Source organism: Calidris pugnax, unplaced genomic scaffold (genome assembly GCF_001431845.1).
Source record: "Calidris pugnax isolate Ruff unplaced genomic scaffold, ASM143184v1 scaffold56, whole genome shotgun sequence".
NCBI lineage: Eukaryota > Metazoa > Chordata > Aves > Charadriiformes > Scolopacidae > Calidris > Calidris pugnax.
This window is the reverse complement of record NW_015090839.1, coordinates 17,048,242-17,065,401: the sequence shown is the minus strand read 5'-3', so window position 1 is coordinate 17,065,401 and position 17,160 is coordinate 17,048,242. Positions and strand designations below refer to the sequence as shown.

At 40.7% G+C, this 17,160-nt stretch overlaps 1 protein-coding gene across 2 annotated transcripts in view; it reads right to left on the bottom strand.

The window, feature by feature from the left end:
• SMOC1 (SPARC related modular calcium binding 1) overlaps nt 1-17,160 on the bottom strand; it is a 90,874-nt gene that overhangs the window by 57,749 nt on the left and 15,965 nt on the right. For both annotated transcript variants that reach the window (XM_014941839.1, XM_014941840.1), the window contains exons 3-4: nt 11,623-11,722; nt 9,228-9,275 (exon numbers count right to left, since the gene is read on the bottom strand). In XM_014941839.1, coding sequence (XP_014797325.1) covers nt 9,228-9,275; nt 11,623-11,722 — 148 coding nt within the window. The remainder of the gene's footprint in view (nt 1-9,227; nt 9,276-11,622; nt 11,723-17,160) is intronic.

The following is a 17,160-nucleotide window of genomic DNA, read 5'->3' as shown; positions in this document are numbered from 1 at the left end:
TCTTCCCCCCGCCCTCCCAAAACACACACACCCCCTTGACTACCTCTCCCAAAAGGCTGCTCAGAGTCCACAATCAACTCCACCTTACCACTTCTAGGCTGTGTAAGAGACCAGATACCTGCAGCCGTGGAAAGGGCAGCACATCTGAAAAGCCCACAAGGACGCTGTGATTCTTATCTCAGACTGCTTTGCTGGATAAGGAAAAATATTAGCAATTGTTATGCAAGCTTCATATGATTAATGATCAGATCCCTACCTTTGGGAACATTTTAGAAGCTACCTGAAATATATGGTGGCCTGAGGCAAGGGGCATGAAGAGTGTGCTTGGAATCTCACAGTATCTCTTCCCTCTCCCCACAACATCACACACATTCCCTTTCACATCTCTCCTTCCAACTCTGGTCTCTTCAAGGTAAAGACTCTATAAATTCCCCCACATCTTCAAGGAATACAACCTATAAGTGGGGGATGGAGACAGCAACAAATTTCCCAGATCAATGGCCATTTGAAATTCAGACATATGGCTGAAGCCCTACAGCTGCATGTGTTAATTACCACACGTGTCCCCTGTAAAGCAGTCTGTTAAACACAAAAAGAAAACAGAGGAGAAAAAAGCCGTTCCAAGGGATTAAGTAAATAGTCTAAATTTTTGACCCTGCTCCCCCAGACACATGCCCATGTATAAGAACACAAGCTGCCTTCCTTTCTGCCGACACCTGCATGCTGAGGAAGCACAAGAGCCCTTCCATCTCTAGCCATGTGCACTGAACCCATCTCAAAGTGTACTTTCCCCCTTCCAGCTCCCCTTTCCCCCTGCCCAGCCTCTTCTCTTGCCAGCCCCTCTCCCTTTTTCCTTTAGAGGACTAATTCCTGGCTGACAACCAGACTAATCTTGAGCTTACAATACGCCTTTTCATTTCCTCGCAGGCAAAGAGAATGGATACCTCGCTGCTACGTCTGTATTGCATGTGTGCAAATGAGGGAAAAGGAAAAAAAAAATAACTATGGTTTTTTCACCACTTGTTTCTGCAGGTTTTTTCCCTCCAGGATCATTAAGCGTAGAGGTTCAGAGCTTTACTGAGTGAGCACAACTTTGCCCTCTAACTATATTGCTCCAGCTAGTTCACCCCAGGATCTGAATTTAGTCTAAAGGAGTTTTTGTGTTTGATTATGAAACTGAAGGAATAGTTTTTCTGTGTCAGGGAAGTAAAAAAAAAAGATGGGAGGCAGATAGGGAGGGTATCTGAGAAGAACCTCCGAAGATCTAACATGCTTCAGAAGGAAATCTATACGCACAGAGAAAAGGATGTCTCAAAAGTGTACACAGAGTACAAGTGACAGAACATTCTCAAAATTAAAATATTTCTAAGAGCAGGAAGGTTATTTCTCAAAGTTATAGACTGCCAGACATGTACAGATGGACTGTTCAAAACGAGCCTAAGACAACTGATCTTAAACACCATCATCATCACCTACTCACTATTTGTGAGAAGCTGAGCAGTCAAGATGAAACCCATCAAGCCTGTACACTTCAGAATTGCTTTGCTGCAGCAACTAAAGGTCCCACCAGAACTGAGCACCAAGCTGAGCAGAGTGATACATTAGAAAATTCATGGACACAGACCAGAGAAATTGAGTCTGTCAGGAAGACTTCTCCCATCCCTAGCCTTTATCAAAGCATTTTGCAATACATGTCCCTTGTTGTCAACATAAAACAAAGCCCCAGATGACTGCAAGCAGGGAAGCTATTATTTTACCCAGCTCTGTTCTAAAGAAGTTTTAATTCCCATAGGTGCCATCTCCAGAACTTGAACAAACATTGTGGTTGCCTCTCTCCTACCCTACTCACAAGCACACACGTTCCACATGCATTCAAGCTCTCCCATCACAATTTCACAGTTTATCTCACTTATATAAACCTTGACAGAGCTCACAGGGGCAAAGGAGTTAAAAGGAAAGTACCCACAGTACTTCCCTCAACTGAACCCCTGCATCTACAACTAAATACATTTCCTGGTGCATTACACTGATTTGAAAGACATCTGAACATTACTGCTGTCTTCTAGATTCTTCTGCAGGATGCAAATGCTCAAACAAAATAGGGTCATGTTAGGCTGAAACAAGAAAACAACTTCTAGCTTCACTTATCTGTGAACCCAGCAATTTCTCCAATTTATCCTCAGGTTTATTTTTAAGAAACGGCTACAGAAGACAGGAAGTCTAGGACTATTAATTTCAAAGTTATAATGATGCTGTTTTAAAGGATCTAGAGAAATACAAAGTGTAATAGTAGAACATCTTGGCATGCTGATTCAGATGCTCAAAGAGCATGGGAAGAATTTTTTTTAGCTACTCTTTAAAAAAGAAAAGGTGTTGAGGCCACATAGCTACAAAGTATTTAAATGACAAAAACAACCCACAGACCCCAGAACTATTCAATTTCTCTGCAAGCTGTAATTGGTCAGACACCAGAAATCCGTGTATAGCACATAAACAGTTACTAATACCTTAACAGATGTTGCTTAATCAATTGTTAGTCTGCTTATTAGATCTACTCACCAGGCTACTCAATACTATGACTTAATCATTTAAAAACCTTTACAGCTGTCCTTAAGACATTACAGACATGAGGAGTCTGTAGATTGCTATAATAACACTTGTAAACTACAGTTTTATTAAGTCATATTATATAGACTAACCTACCGATTAGAACTGTTGCTTTGCAGATGAAAGCAGAAGTCTTGCATTATATCAAACAAAATATACTTTAAAACAGAATTTGCCTTCTGCTTAAACTTGCCAATGAAACTTTCTTCAGCCTCAAATTTGATACATATGTTCTGAGGCCCACAAAAAATGTCTTGACGAAAACTAAACAATTTCAGACAAGTCAGTGATGTGGGGACCCAAAAGGATTGTTTTTAATTCTATTGTTTATGTAACGAATTTGAGGCTGAATTTTTCTTCTAGACCTTAATATTTCAAAAATCTGTTTGATTTATGAGATACTTCTAAGTGTTTCTTAGAACATTGCTCTACTCAGGAAAAGTGACCCAGTATACACAGTAATGTAAAATTACATTCCTCTGTTCTCACAAAAATTGATCACAACTACCAGTCAAAAGCTGGGTTCTCTCTATCTTATAAAATCTGCAATATTGGCCAACCACAATCTGCCATACTTATGAAATATACTGGCTTTCTACAATTACATTTAACTGGAATTTAATAAACAATTTTGCAGATTATGTACAGTATATGGATAGCGATAGGAATCAGACAGAATCCTGAATATCTACAGACTGGCAAACCTACTGATTAAAGTAACAGTATTTTTTACAGAACTATTTTTATAATAGAGAAGCAAACTTAAATTCCACCACAAGTTTGCTCGGAAATATAAATACCAACTAACCAAAATCTTATGCGATACAAATTCCATCTGCAGAATTTTTTATTCACAGCCCACTCAGGCCTTTGCAGGACAGTGTTTTTGTTGCACTAATCTCTCCCAGTTACTTCTCAGGCACCTGAGTTTTTCTCCCAGTTTCATGAAAAGCAGCACACATTCATGTTTCTCCCAGAGATGGTTTCCTGCCCCCTGTTAAATTTTACAGGGTAGACTGAGAAGCTGTCCCCACCAGTGTGTGGTAGGACAAACCAAGCTTTTGCACATCCAGAGGACTAGGAGCATTCACATAGCACACGCACAGCAAATCTGCTGCTTTCAGGAAGCAAACTTACTATATATGCATAACACAATCTGACCTTCCCCACAGCTCCACTACACAAGCAGCTCTGTCCAAAAGCACCAAATTGTATGTGCACACTTTGTGTGTACGTGTATATTTCACCCTGAAAAGATCTGACAGAAACATGTCAGCCCCAGTCTAGGAATATTACATGACAAAGTTATACAGTTCAGAAAGCAATTTTTGCATGAAAATTCTTCTTTATCCAGACTTATAAACTAATGTATTATTTAAATATAAATACCTAACATGAGGGATCAAGAAGAATTGTTCAGGTAGCACTGCAGACTTAGTACCTGCTAATGTTCTGGAAGAAATTCACTATAACACAGTGTTCACCAGCTGGAACCATCACTCAACTTCATACTGCCCCACCTTAATGATGAAGGCCATACAGTATTTCTCTCCCTTTCCTGTATCTTCCACAAGCAGCTAAAGACATCCCAGAGCATTTTCTCAGTATTTATGAAGTTGGAGAGACAGGAATAACTGGGCACTTGAAGCTTGGTTTGTGTACTAGCACAGCTCTGATTCAGATTTAATCAGTACCCGGCTGAATCCAGAAAGTACTGGAGCAGTTAAAGACCAAAGTCCTAGTTTCAGGTTTTGGTCACATTTCAACTTGACGTTTTTGTCAAGATATTATCTATCTTCTAAGATGTACTAACCACCATGGAGGCAGCACATTCCCCTCCCTGTGAGCAGACGGCAGGTGAATTAGTGCCAGCTGCACCTGACTTCTTACCACCAGCAGACAAAAGCTTCCAGGTCTCCATGTACAAATGGTTCCAGTTATTTACATCAGCACAAGCTGTCCTCCACTTGGGTTTGCCTGAGGAGAATGCTCACCCTTTACTGCTAAGTCTAATTACTGACTCAGACTAATGGCTCATTACTGATTCAAATTGCTCAGTCTACTGGCTGCACAACTAGGCCATTAACATTTTCTAGAGGTAAGACTCCTGGAAACCAGCAGGAAAAGCCACAGAATGGGACAACTTGCCTGCTATTGCAGCAGAGAATTTCTCTGCAATGAAGCCTGCTTTTAATCCCACTGCTCGCAGTTAAGCCCACAGAAAGGAACCCAATTCTAGATGTTTAATTGACAGGAATTTTAAATTGTTCGTCTTAGGTTCTTCAACTTGCTTCAGTGCTTTCTTGTAGGCTGCAAACTCGTTGGGCAAAGTTTTTTTGCAACATCTACACATAAGACAGTAAGTATAAAATGAGCTCAGCCCAGGTTTTGCCTTCTGTGGGGCCATCAGAGCTTACATTGCACCAACATCACCGTACCCGTCCCAGGCTCAGGGAACTGCAGATGCTATTGCCAGCTTTTCCAACAGGGAAACAAAGCAAGTCAAAACAGGCCTGGAACTTTACACACTGCAAGAGACTTTATGAAAGAAAAAGGGAGTTCATACCACTCCAGACTTTTCATGACTGACACTGACAGTTTATCCAGCCCACATTTATCCTGTACTTGCATCATCTTTTAATCCCAGATTATAGAACCAAACCTCCTTTCCCATTTCTTTCATTCAGTTGATTTAAAAATGGTATCAACACCTCTCACAAAGTGTCCAGAACAGTTAACAACCACTCACAAACCAGTATCCCCATTTAGATATTTTCCCTCTTCACTCATTTCCAATCTCCTCAGTTCTAATTCACTCAGTTTCCAGTTTTAAGAAGGAAGACCAGAAGACTTTATGGAGGTAAGAAATGACATGACTGCTTTTTACATCCTTCTGTCTCCTGACCAACCTACTTTTTAAAACCTGCTCAGTGAAAGACACTACTCATGGCTGCAATATGCCAAATCTGTAGCGTTGAGCTCCTAAAGCCCCAGCATTCCTCAGATAAAGAAAATATTAAGTTTTGTTTTGTTTCGTGTTTGCTTGTTTTGTTTCAAACGTGTGGCACAATTTCCCTTTGGCTGGAAAGGAACGTTCTGCATTCTTTAGGCAGGGAAGAAATCCAGTCCTGTTGGCTCCAAGGCTGCCTTTCACTGCTTCTTAAAACATTAACAACCTCCCAGTGGGAGAGAGGGGGGAGATCCAGCCCTCTAGGGGACAGCGTGCATCTTCCAAGTCTCTCAGGCCTTTCAAACTAAGCAGCAACTGGAGTAAATTAGTGCAAGAAGCTCCTTATGAGAAACGATTGTACAATTTACAAGCTGGAATAAGAAACAGACAGCAACAGAAATCCGCAGGTTCTGGATATTCTAATCCCACCCAAGAATAACTGCATTCCCTGACAAAGGTCCTGGAAACTTGCTCTTCGCTTTCAGGCTGAATTCAGCCCAGAAAGAACAGTGGTAAATGCCTGAGCTGCAAAGTCCACACACTGAGCTTGTCGTGGAGAACCCAGGTTTCCATTCCACCTCATGCCTCCACCTCCCCGGGTGCAGGTCTGCTCTGCTTTCCAGCAACAGAGATGCTCAGATACAGAACAAATTGGCATGTCCTATTTTAAAGCTTTAAGTTTGGTGCCAATTTAATTTGATTTCAATTACCTTACAGGGCAAATTGTATGAGTAACTGGCATTGCATCATACAGCAATAGCAGCAATGTAAACATAGGCAACCAGAGCACGGGATTTAAAAATAAAAAGGGTTTCTTGCCAGCACTCTTGCCTGTTCTCTGAAGAAAGCTCCACAGACCCACTTCTGGAACCCAACGCCAAGCCACGTGACTATAAAGCCATTTCATTTTCTCTTCATCAGTAGTAAGAGAGTCTGTGAGTGGAACTGCATGTTACCTCACATCTTCTGGTGACTCCATCGTACCTATTGACCCCCAGAAATTAGGGCTAAGCAGGATGGAAGAGAGGCCAAAACATTTGGAGAATTACAACTGATAACCAGCCTTTTTCTCCTTCCAATGTTAATTTATCCCTTCCAAAGGAGAGCTAATATGCTAGTAAACACTTCGTTTATTATCCAACAGCTTAAGCCTACCCATCTACACTGTTTCTAAGGCAGAGCAGCCTCCATCCAAAACAAACTATTTTGCCCTGAAGACTTGAAAGGCACCAGCATCACAGAAAGTTTATTAGCTCCATATTTTACATTCCTGTATGAATGGGACAAAAGACTTTTGAGTCTTAGCTATTCCTTTTCCTCCTGAGAGTGCCTATTCTGTGCCAGATAATGCTCTTTGACTCAGACCCTCACCCAGGGATGGAGAGAGGAGTCTGCTGTGCAATGGGAAAAGTCCAAAAGCTCCCCAGTCAGATCGCAGTTGCCCGAAGTGATGTCAAATGTTCCTCCAAAAGAAAGGTCATCACTGACCTAGCTCCTACTGGACCCTTCCTCATCCTGCCCTCTTTGTCTTCTTGCAAAGAGTCTGAACACTGAGCTACAATGGGTGGTTATATGCATGCTGGCTGTCACCAGTCTTCAGAGAAGCCAGACCTCCAGCAACTACTTCGCTTTGAGGAAGCCAGGCTGTTCGTGGTTCCAACTTCCTTACAACAGAACCTGATATGGGAAATTTGAATCAAGGTAACTTAGGTCAAGAAAAAACACTGATAGGAAAGGCAAATTCATTTTTAGATTAGGCATTCATCGCTAGCTGAAAAAATAATGCTAAGTCCATCAAATTTTAAACCAAATTTTTTCAGCTTCTAAATGCCCTCTTGATTTTAGAAGACCTATTTAATAATTACTTACAGGTATTTTTCTAATGTGATGGAGAATGGATGAAGTGGCATGTGTGGGTACTTCCAACAGATATGAACAGATTCAGAACTGGAGGTAACAAAGTTCAGATGATTGCTTGAGGCATTCTGGCCACAAGGGAAACATTTGCCCAAACCATGACAACAGCTACTGCATGGGATGCTTCTGCAGCCACGTGACCAAATGTAGCATTCTTGAAACAGGATGCCACAGGCAGCACCAAGGAGAACCAATTTATTTTACAAATTTTAGATTAATTCATTCCTTTTACAGTTCTCTTTTTTTAGCATATTCCAACTTCTGAATTAACAAAGGGAGTGAAACAGAAAAACAATTTCAGATGTTTTCCCCTTTTGCTCCTGTTTATTATGAAATCCAATTTCAGCTGCTTCCAGTTCTAGAAGAACAGACCAGGACTACTCAGGTAGGAAGCCTACAAACAACACTCACTCAAAAATAATGCAGATTTCAAGAACTACTTGATTTGCTTGTACTTCAGGCTAGACTAGCAATGATTGCATTAACAGAATAACAGTGCATTCAGCTGCCAATTATACATTAACATGTAATTGCAGGTTTACAGAGACATATCCTTATCTAAAATAAGAAGCAGGCTTCAGTATTCAGTCTTAACTGAATACTTGTAGCTTAGTGAATGCAAGCTTAACTGAATGCAAGTAGCTTGACTTGCATCTTTCTTCCCCCTACCTTTTCCTAAGCCACTATACACAACCAATAGATTGAAGAGCAGATAAACTCAAAATGCATCGCTGCTCCAAACATAGCAACCTATAATTCCTGTTAAATGTTTTCAGGACTAGATTGACAGTCCCAGCATGGAAGATGTCCTTCAAATTAAAGTGTTGGCATCAAGGTAGGCATTCTTCCTGTGTTTTGAAGTGTCAAGAATAATTGCTTCAGAGAATTAGCAGTAAAAATCCTGCTTCAGATACCAAAACAGGAACTTCTCCCAGGAAGCAGCCTTCATCCTCACCAGCAGGAGTGAGGATGCATTCAGCACCATTATCCTGTAATAAGGAGACAAACTCAAAAGCTGGGGGCTAGAAGGGAGAAGGATTGAAAACGGGGATGTAGAGAAGGCCCAAACACAAACTTGACTGCATATCAATGCAGTGGTCACCCACTTCAGTGGTCACACCTCCCAAGATTATTTCAATAAATGCAAATCAGAGGACACTGAAGGGCTACAAATACATACAGGAGAAGAATGACACATCTAGTGCATTGCTCAGGAAAGGCAAGGATTGAAGGAAAAGAATATAAAGAAGGACCACCAATGCCTAGTGCACAAAAGAGTGAGGTTTCCAAGCACAGCTAGGGCTTAATCCAGTGCTGCTCCAGCTGGCCAGGGTGCTTTATGGTCTGTTAAAAAAGTGCCTCAGCCATGACATTGGCACTCCTGAATCCTGTGTACTAGTCATATTGATAGCCTTCCTAATCTCTAGGTATTTTACTGAGAAATGCTCAGTATTTAACTCTGAAGTGAACAAGCAGAGGTTATTCTGTGCCAGCTCCCCCTTTGGGAAGCTCTGCTTTCATGTGCTACATCGCAGCTGATGAGCATGGAGCAGAGTGCACCGTCTTCTACTCCATAGGGTGGTGCACAAACAGACCAGCATCTTATTGCTCCTGCTGAAGGAGATGGTCTAAAGGCACCTAAGCTTCCCACACACCGAGCTGGTTAGGAACCTAGGTTCTGAGTTATCTCAAGGGACTTGGCTGGGCACCTGTTATTACAAACCAAGTTGCCGTAGCACAGGACTTCACTCACCTTTCCTTCCTGAATTACCCTGGCTTGATGGTTTATCAGTTACAGAACCTAAAGGGGAGGAAAAGAAAAAAAAAGAAAAAAAAGACATCTATTTAGATGCTGCATGATAACACAGAACATTTAATGTCACATTAACAGTCAATACCTCAACCCACAAAGTGTCTGTTTTACTTGCCAACAGCTCAGTTTGGGATTCAGAGAGCCTGTGGCTTCAACCAACTGGGATAGCATAAGGAAGTTTTATGCATTATGATGTTAAATCCAGATGAGGGTAAACAAGAAATCTTTAGTAGCTGGATCCAGTGATTTGAAAGAGCTCAACAGAACAGCGTGCTAGTAAGAAACCTGGAATAAATCCAAGGGCAAGAAGGAAAGATCAATAAGAGTCCCTGATTTCGTTTGCAAATGTCAGGAAGAACAAATCAAAAACAGGTGGTGAGAGTGTGTAGGGAATGCAAGGGGCAGTATTCTAAAGGAAAGGGATTAAGTGGGACAATTTGCAGAAAATGGATTTCAACCGACCCCTGAACATCCCCAGCTGTTTGAAAAGGGACACTGAATAAGTTCCAGCATGTACTTGAATAGAACACAGCTTGGGTTGTTTAATATAACTTAGATCTTCACATAATATATATGATTCTACACTTGTTTCTGCAGTTTGCTTTAGTGCTGCATCACACAGCTTTCCACTAAAACTTGAACTGATAATAAAAGCTTTTTGAACAAATGCATTACTCTGGTGTATAAAAGTCTATGACAAGTTGGTTCAGGTTTTTTTGAGTAACTTTATTCCCAGAAACTCATTCTTCCGTGCACCATTACTAAACAGTTCCAGTGATTACTGATTCTTCAGGGAACACGGATCAAAAAGTCAGCTCCAAAGGAGGCAGCTCTGACAGACCCAAGAGTCTGGTTAAGAAAAACTCTAAATGTAAAAATCTATTTCCTAGGCACTTTCACTTGCAGATCAGTTTATCACAGATCTGCTGCTGAATTACAACTAGGAAGCACATACCAAATAATAGTCATCACAGCCATAACATCTATGTGTCCTACAATACACCATGCCTTTCCTTTCCTGGTAACACAATTTTATATACAACTCAAGGCTAAATGAACAGATCACCAAAACTCTAAAACATGCCCTTCCAAAACCATATACTGGCAATGATGGAAGAAAATAATAATCTAAGGTTTAAGCCAAATTACTGTAGCATTTCACCTTACACAAAACCAGGACATTAATCTTATTTTGTTTCCACATACCTATGAAACACTAAGCATTCCCTAAAGCTACATTGACTCACTGGTTCCCAGACAGTTCTCCCACTCAACCAAACCCTCATGCAAGTCACAATGTTTGCTTATTACCACAAAACACTCTACAGCCAAGAGGACACTAAATGAGAAGGATTAAAAAAAAAAAAAAAAAAAAATTTTCATTTTGGTTGGAGGAAAAGTGCTCTGCTAATGGCTAGAGCAACAGTAAAATACTTTAGAGGAACAGTAAAACAACACTCAGCATCACCCAACCAAAAGGACACTACAAGAAAAAAAATAAAAAAAAAAAAAAAAAAAAAAACCAAAAGTTTGATTGCTGTTGTGCTCGCATCTAAAGGGCAAACACTGCAGGGCCACATGAAAATCTAGAGCCCAACCTCATCCCATTTGAGTCATGGGCTGCCACATTGGATGGTGGGGAGAAAACAAACCACATCACTCTTGTTTTAAGTAGAGAAAATAATGGATTTGGGTCCCATAAACCATAGGGTGACAGAGCAGTGTCAGGATGAGAGCCCAAAAGGACATTACTCAATAAACCCATCTCTGGACTATTGTGAGCCCAGTGCTGTCCAGCCCCATGACACAAATATGGGGATTCTGGAACTGAGCAGAAGATCCAAACCCATTAAAATAGCAAGACCCTGGATCTGGTGGCTAGAAGTCAACAGCTACCAGTTTCTCACAAAATCACCTTATCAAACTTTTAACTGAAGTCACCCTGCAGGCAAAATGACTCCATGGCCCACTCGGTACAGCCTGAGAACCACTTCTTTAAAACACTGCTCATGGAAAAAAGTTGTCCCATCTGGTTTTGATGTACACAGCAACACTGCGACTCATGCCTTGGCTACCACAGGCCTTAGTGGTTTTTGTCAGTGAGCTCTGCAGGAGTGTCTGACACTTAACTGCAGGGTGGACAGGCCACAGTCCAAGCTCCCTTGCAGCTTCCAAATGCCAGCAAGCACAGAGGGAGATCCAAGCACAACTGCAGTGTTAAATTGGGTAAACCCGCCAAGTCACCTGAAAAAATTAAGCACTCTGAACAGGACACATTCTCCCCAACCCCCTTTGGTTATCAAATTAGTATTTGTTGAAGCCACTCCCACAGTACCTGAACATACAGGAGTTTTGTTCTGTACAGAAGAGCCGCTAATAGGCTTGCCATCAGGTGTCACACACCAGCAGTATCCAGTGTAGGTATGGCACTGCACCTGTTTAATAAAACAAAGAGCAGGCATTTCATTTCTCTATCACCCACCACTTTTATTATAATCCAGCATCCTAGTGGAAGTCCCAGCCCAGGCACATCACAAACACGCTTCAGAGTGAGGAGGTCACACAGAAGAGCATCTTTGATACCATTATCTTTTCTTTCTCCCCTCACCTTCCTCCCCAAAGAAAAGTTATTGCTCCTACTCCAACTCCTTTAGCTGCAATTCAGGAGGCAAAAGAGGTTACAAGTAGTCAACTGAGAACACTTCAGTTTGGGGATGTAGCAGTTGTGTCTCAGCTCTGTTAAATCCCATTTACTATTTACCATTAAATAGTTGTTCCACTGCATCCCAGCTGGGATGTGGAAAGGCCACCCTGGCCTAATTCCACAGACACTGCTTCAGAACAACATCTGTGGGTGTTTCGGGAGCATTTTGTTCAGTAAACATGGCTGGAAAAATGCAACATTGACTTGTTATGTTAACAAATGTTCTCCGGATGGATTTAAGCTCTATCCTGTTACTATGTCAACCTAAGCAGTAGAAGCAAGACCCAACATGCTTCCTCTTCACACATTGACAAGGACTTAAGAACATTTGATGAAGGCTCTAATGAGCCAAAAGTTACACAGCATTAGATTCATGTTGCTTAACTTCTGAGTGCTACTTCTGAGCTGAACATCTAGAATTACCCAGTTCCTTCCTTCATGATAGAAGGACACCAGAATGACTAGTTCAGATGTGGACCTCTCAAGTAAGAGTAGATAAATCCCAGTCTAGCAGACTAGTCTTAGTAATGTGTATACAGATACTAGTTCGGTGGTACTATAGTTTCAACCAGCTTAAGAAATCTAATTACAGCCTTTGCCTCAGTTTTCACAGAGTGCTCAGCATTTGAATGAAATTCAGGATGCCTTTGCCTTCCCTTGAGACAAAAGTAAACGATCATCATACAGGCATCTGTGTAAACACTAACAGGTTCCAAGATTCTTTCTAGCAAACACACTTTCAGTTGCGGATGAGTGTGCACATTAGTACTTCCAGCATCTTGAAATGGTATAGAAAAGCCTACATTACTATAAGCTAGAGATGGCTCCTTCAATACATTTCTGAAAAAAAGCCATGAAATAACTTCAGAAACTGCCTTTCATTTTACTTGTAAATTGAATTCTGTCCATCCTCTCTGTTTCCAAACAAGTTCATTGAAGCTGATTTTCCATTCCAGTCCTTTCCACATAGAAGAGAAGAGTGATGAGGTGTTTGTACCATTCCCTTTATTAGGGATCCTTCAGAGCTAAACCAGTCATTCCCCCTTGCTGACAGCTGGCTCCGATTCCCTAAGGTAGCAGAGTTTGTTCAGAGACTTAACGACAGCCTTTTTAAAAAGGCTTTGAGTATCACATAAAACATGATCTAAGAACAATTACAACACAGTACCATGTGTTTATCTTGGGTTTTACTAAAGTGCAAATCAATCATTTTGCCTCAAGCAAATTCACTTTTAGCAGCCAAAATCAGCAATAATCTCATGTATGCACATTACCAAATTCACTGACACTGCTATCTGCACACACTAATTTTCATTCTCTCAATAGATCACAAAATTGAATGCAAATTACTCAAAAGCACTATCAATATAATTACCAATAATCAAGTTGCAAAATATTTCTTACTGCTTAGTCTAATCAATTGCACATTCAAAATGAGTGTGATGGAACTGCTTGGGTTTCTGCATTTAGTGTTTATCTTTGCTGATCACAAATGCATTATTGCATTCCCAACAACACAAGAAGCTGTCTTTACATCTGAGCATTACTTGTAAAAATCTTACCCAGAGATGAAGCCAAATTCCAGGATACGATCTTGAATTCGTAGGGCAAGACCATTCTATCTTATATTACAGAAAAAACTCCAGTGTACCCAGCATTTAAAAGATTCAAATGTTAGTGACTTGACAGTCCTTTAGTCAAGCCTTCAGGAAATAACAAAGTACATGGCAGAGGAGTCCAAAAAAAAAAATAAAATGTATTGACTTAAGTTTAGGATAAATGCATAAATGAAGAGCATGTTAAGCAACTCATCTAAATGGAGAGCTACCAATGACATACAACCATTTATGCAAGGCAAGCACATTACATTCATAAAAGTGAAGTAACTTTATAAGTAACTAAACTAATGAATGCTGATCTTCCTTAGACTGGTATTCCATGACCCTTTCTTCCCCTTGCTTCCATTAGAAAAAAAAGAAAAAGAAATAAATCTCAGATTGACAGCACTTTCACAACAACCACATGTTCTACTGCAGCACCAAAGGACGTCCCCACAACAGATAATAGCAGGAATGAAATCTCAGCCCTTATCCTAAACGCCAGACAACTACTCGTGAAGAATAAACACTTCAGAAACCTCAAAAATCACTGCAATTTGCTTTCCTCAATGTCTTCAAGTTGAGAGATGCTACCTTTCACCTTTGACCAGATCTCATCATATTTAGGTGTCATAAAAACAGTACCCTACAGTCTAGAGTTTGTAGCTTAAAGGCTAAGAGGAAAAAAAAAAAAAGATATATTTTTCATCAGTTACATGGCACTGATATGTCATTGAAAAAATGTAAAGGCAATAGCTGGTCCAGTATCATTTCTAAACACTGTTTTTCCAATGATCTTAGCTTTGAGGTTTTGTTTCTAAATCCCATTTAAATCTTCTACCTGAAATTCAACCTCATTCTAATCCTACTCCCACAGTAGCAAGATTTTTAAATACTCTTATCAGAAGAGTAACTGTAAAAGTGACACCTGTTTTCTGCAGATGTATTCTTCAGTTACTGAGTTAATTTGGGATCTATCAAAATACACGCTAGAAAAAGCGTTCGACTTTTTTTGGTTCTCAGTCTTTAAAGCTAAGCATTGTGTCAGAAAAAACACATTGTCAATTTCATAGAGAATAAACTTGATTGCTAAGCAAGCTGAAGCTACAGAACACTCATTACTGCTGGAAAGCCACATTGACATCTCAATTTAACATACATCTGTCCAACAGCTGAACATTTTAAGTTATATAATAGGAAATCAGAGAAATAAAACCTGCGAATTATTTGAGGTCTTCCAACAGATTCCCCATTAACAGCTACACTTTCAAAAAAAAAAAAAAAAGCAACCACCTACCAATTATCAAACTGCAGTTTAGAGCACCTGAATCCCTGATTGTGCAAGACACTGTTCCTGTTTTTCACGGGTGAGAGAGATGCCATCACAACCATGCCTCAACTGAAGGATGAAAAACGTAAGGGGGAAAAAAAACAACAAAATTGCTCTGCCCCTCTTGCAGCAGCTCCTCTATTCCTCCTGCCATCACAGTGTGTGAAATCAAAGAGCAGCTAACATACTAGCCAGTTGCCACATGAATAAACACCTGCTCTTATCGAGTTCATTACAATATGAAAACATTAACAGTGTCGTCACTGTCAGACAACTCTGCCTCTTAATTTCTTGAGGGTTTCTTCAGTGTCTCACTGGCGATGCCAGAATCAGATTCCCAAGCAGTCCAAAACTTCTCAACCAGCAAGCAGCAGTATCCTTCTACAGTCACTTGACAAAGGAGGATCAATGTGTTGTTTCCAAAAGATAAATTGGAAATGGGAGAAAAATTGCAAGCATATTTTGAGGGAGAGAAGAGGGGCAAAGCAGTAATTCTGTGATGGTTGAAACCAATCTTTATGGATTTAGAGAAAGCATAACTTTGCTGTAAGACGTTTGAGAGTGCCTTGGACAAGCACTGGGCTAAGCACAGGAAGAGCAGCACCCAGACTAGTCTTTCACTGCTGTTCAGATGAAGAGTTCAGTGACTGATTCCTATCCCATCACACATCAGAGAAACATTTCCTGACGGCGGGCAGAGATGAGAAGGGAAGAAGAACATTCCTTCTACATTCAAAGCGATTCTTCTATGAAAGAAGAAAACACACATTCAGTTTTTGAATGGCACAGCACGAGGCAAGGCTCCAAACCCTGGCTTGCACCCAGGTGCTCCTTGTAAACAACATAAAACCCAGTAAATAAACTGTTCCAAGCTCGTAGATCACCTAGTCTGACCCAGAGAGCAGAAGCCAGAGCGTCACAGAGCAATTCCTTAATCGAGTCTTTTCTTTTGTTGGAGTCACTGAGGCTCATCTAGAAAGTCCTCTGAACCCAAGTTAGTGGCGCATAATCAGCACACGGGCCTGACGGTGATTTATCCTAACTCTAAGTGGTGATGCCTCTGCTCTGGTTGAAATGTATTGCTGTACTGTTCAGACCCTGGATCTTGTCATACTTTCTGCTAGATTAAGAGTCAGCTGACTATTGTAAGAAGCCCGCCTTGCCTTTAGAATTTTAGGGAGCTATGAATCAGTCTGCATCTTAAGTTTGAACTTCTTGGGTACTGCAACCCCTTAAGTTATTCTTGTCACTTTTTCTGTTCCCTGCTCCCATTTAATTCTTCCCAAATCATGTTGCACAGACAAATATTCCCACCAGGGTTTTATGCAGCAGCCACCTCCCTCAAGTCTATGCACCATTCAAAAATGCTAGTTTCACAGGAATATCACTATTCATATAACCAGGGAAAGAAGTGACTTGTGGCAAAAGAATCTTAGCCATGGTCAAGGACATTCCCAACATACACTCTAGCACAAATGCCAGTTTTAGCTCAGGAGAGGGATCCCCAGGAGAAGCATTCTGCTTCCAACACAGAGTGTGACCCTTTAAAGTTAAGAATGATCTTAGATTGCCACTTTCCTTAAGGATGTCCATTCCTGCTTTAGGAATCTATTTGTTTGCTCTTGACTGGTATTTATTTGAAGAAATGCTGTATATAACCAAAGTTGCTACCTCCTTACCCATCTATGGGTTATCTTTAGCTCAATACACAAAAGAGAAACACAATGAGAGCTGCAGGAAGAAAGCAAGTGCGTAAGTAGCAGACAAATCTGCAGTATTGAGAGAGCTCAAACTACAGGTTTTTATAGAAGGGGCGTCTTTTAATAAAAAAAGCCAGAACCATCTACTAATTAAAGCCCAGATTCTTTATGAAGAAAGAGTTTCTTTAATTTAGCAAGACAGACTGTGTTCTTTCCTTTTGAAAGGAGAGGTTAAGTCCTTGAGAGCTTAGTATTGCTGGAGTATGAGCACTGAATAATGGAATAATAGACAGCATCCAGGGAATGTGGGACGTGTCTACACAGTGCCCCGCAGCACTGCGCTGCATTAAGGAATGAGTTTGTAATTCTGCCCAGCATCATGCTACACCAGCCAATACAGAGGAACAGACTGAGATCAGGAGGTCACACTGAAGGCTGAAAGAGAGGGTTCCCCACCTCTTTAGAAAGGGGTCTTGTGGGACTTAGAAAAACCAGTACTTTGTACACGCATTACAATTCATAAACTATTGCTGTGGACCAT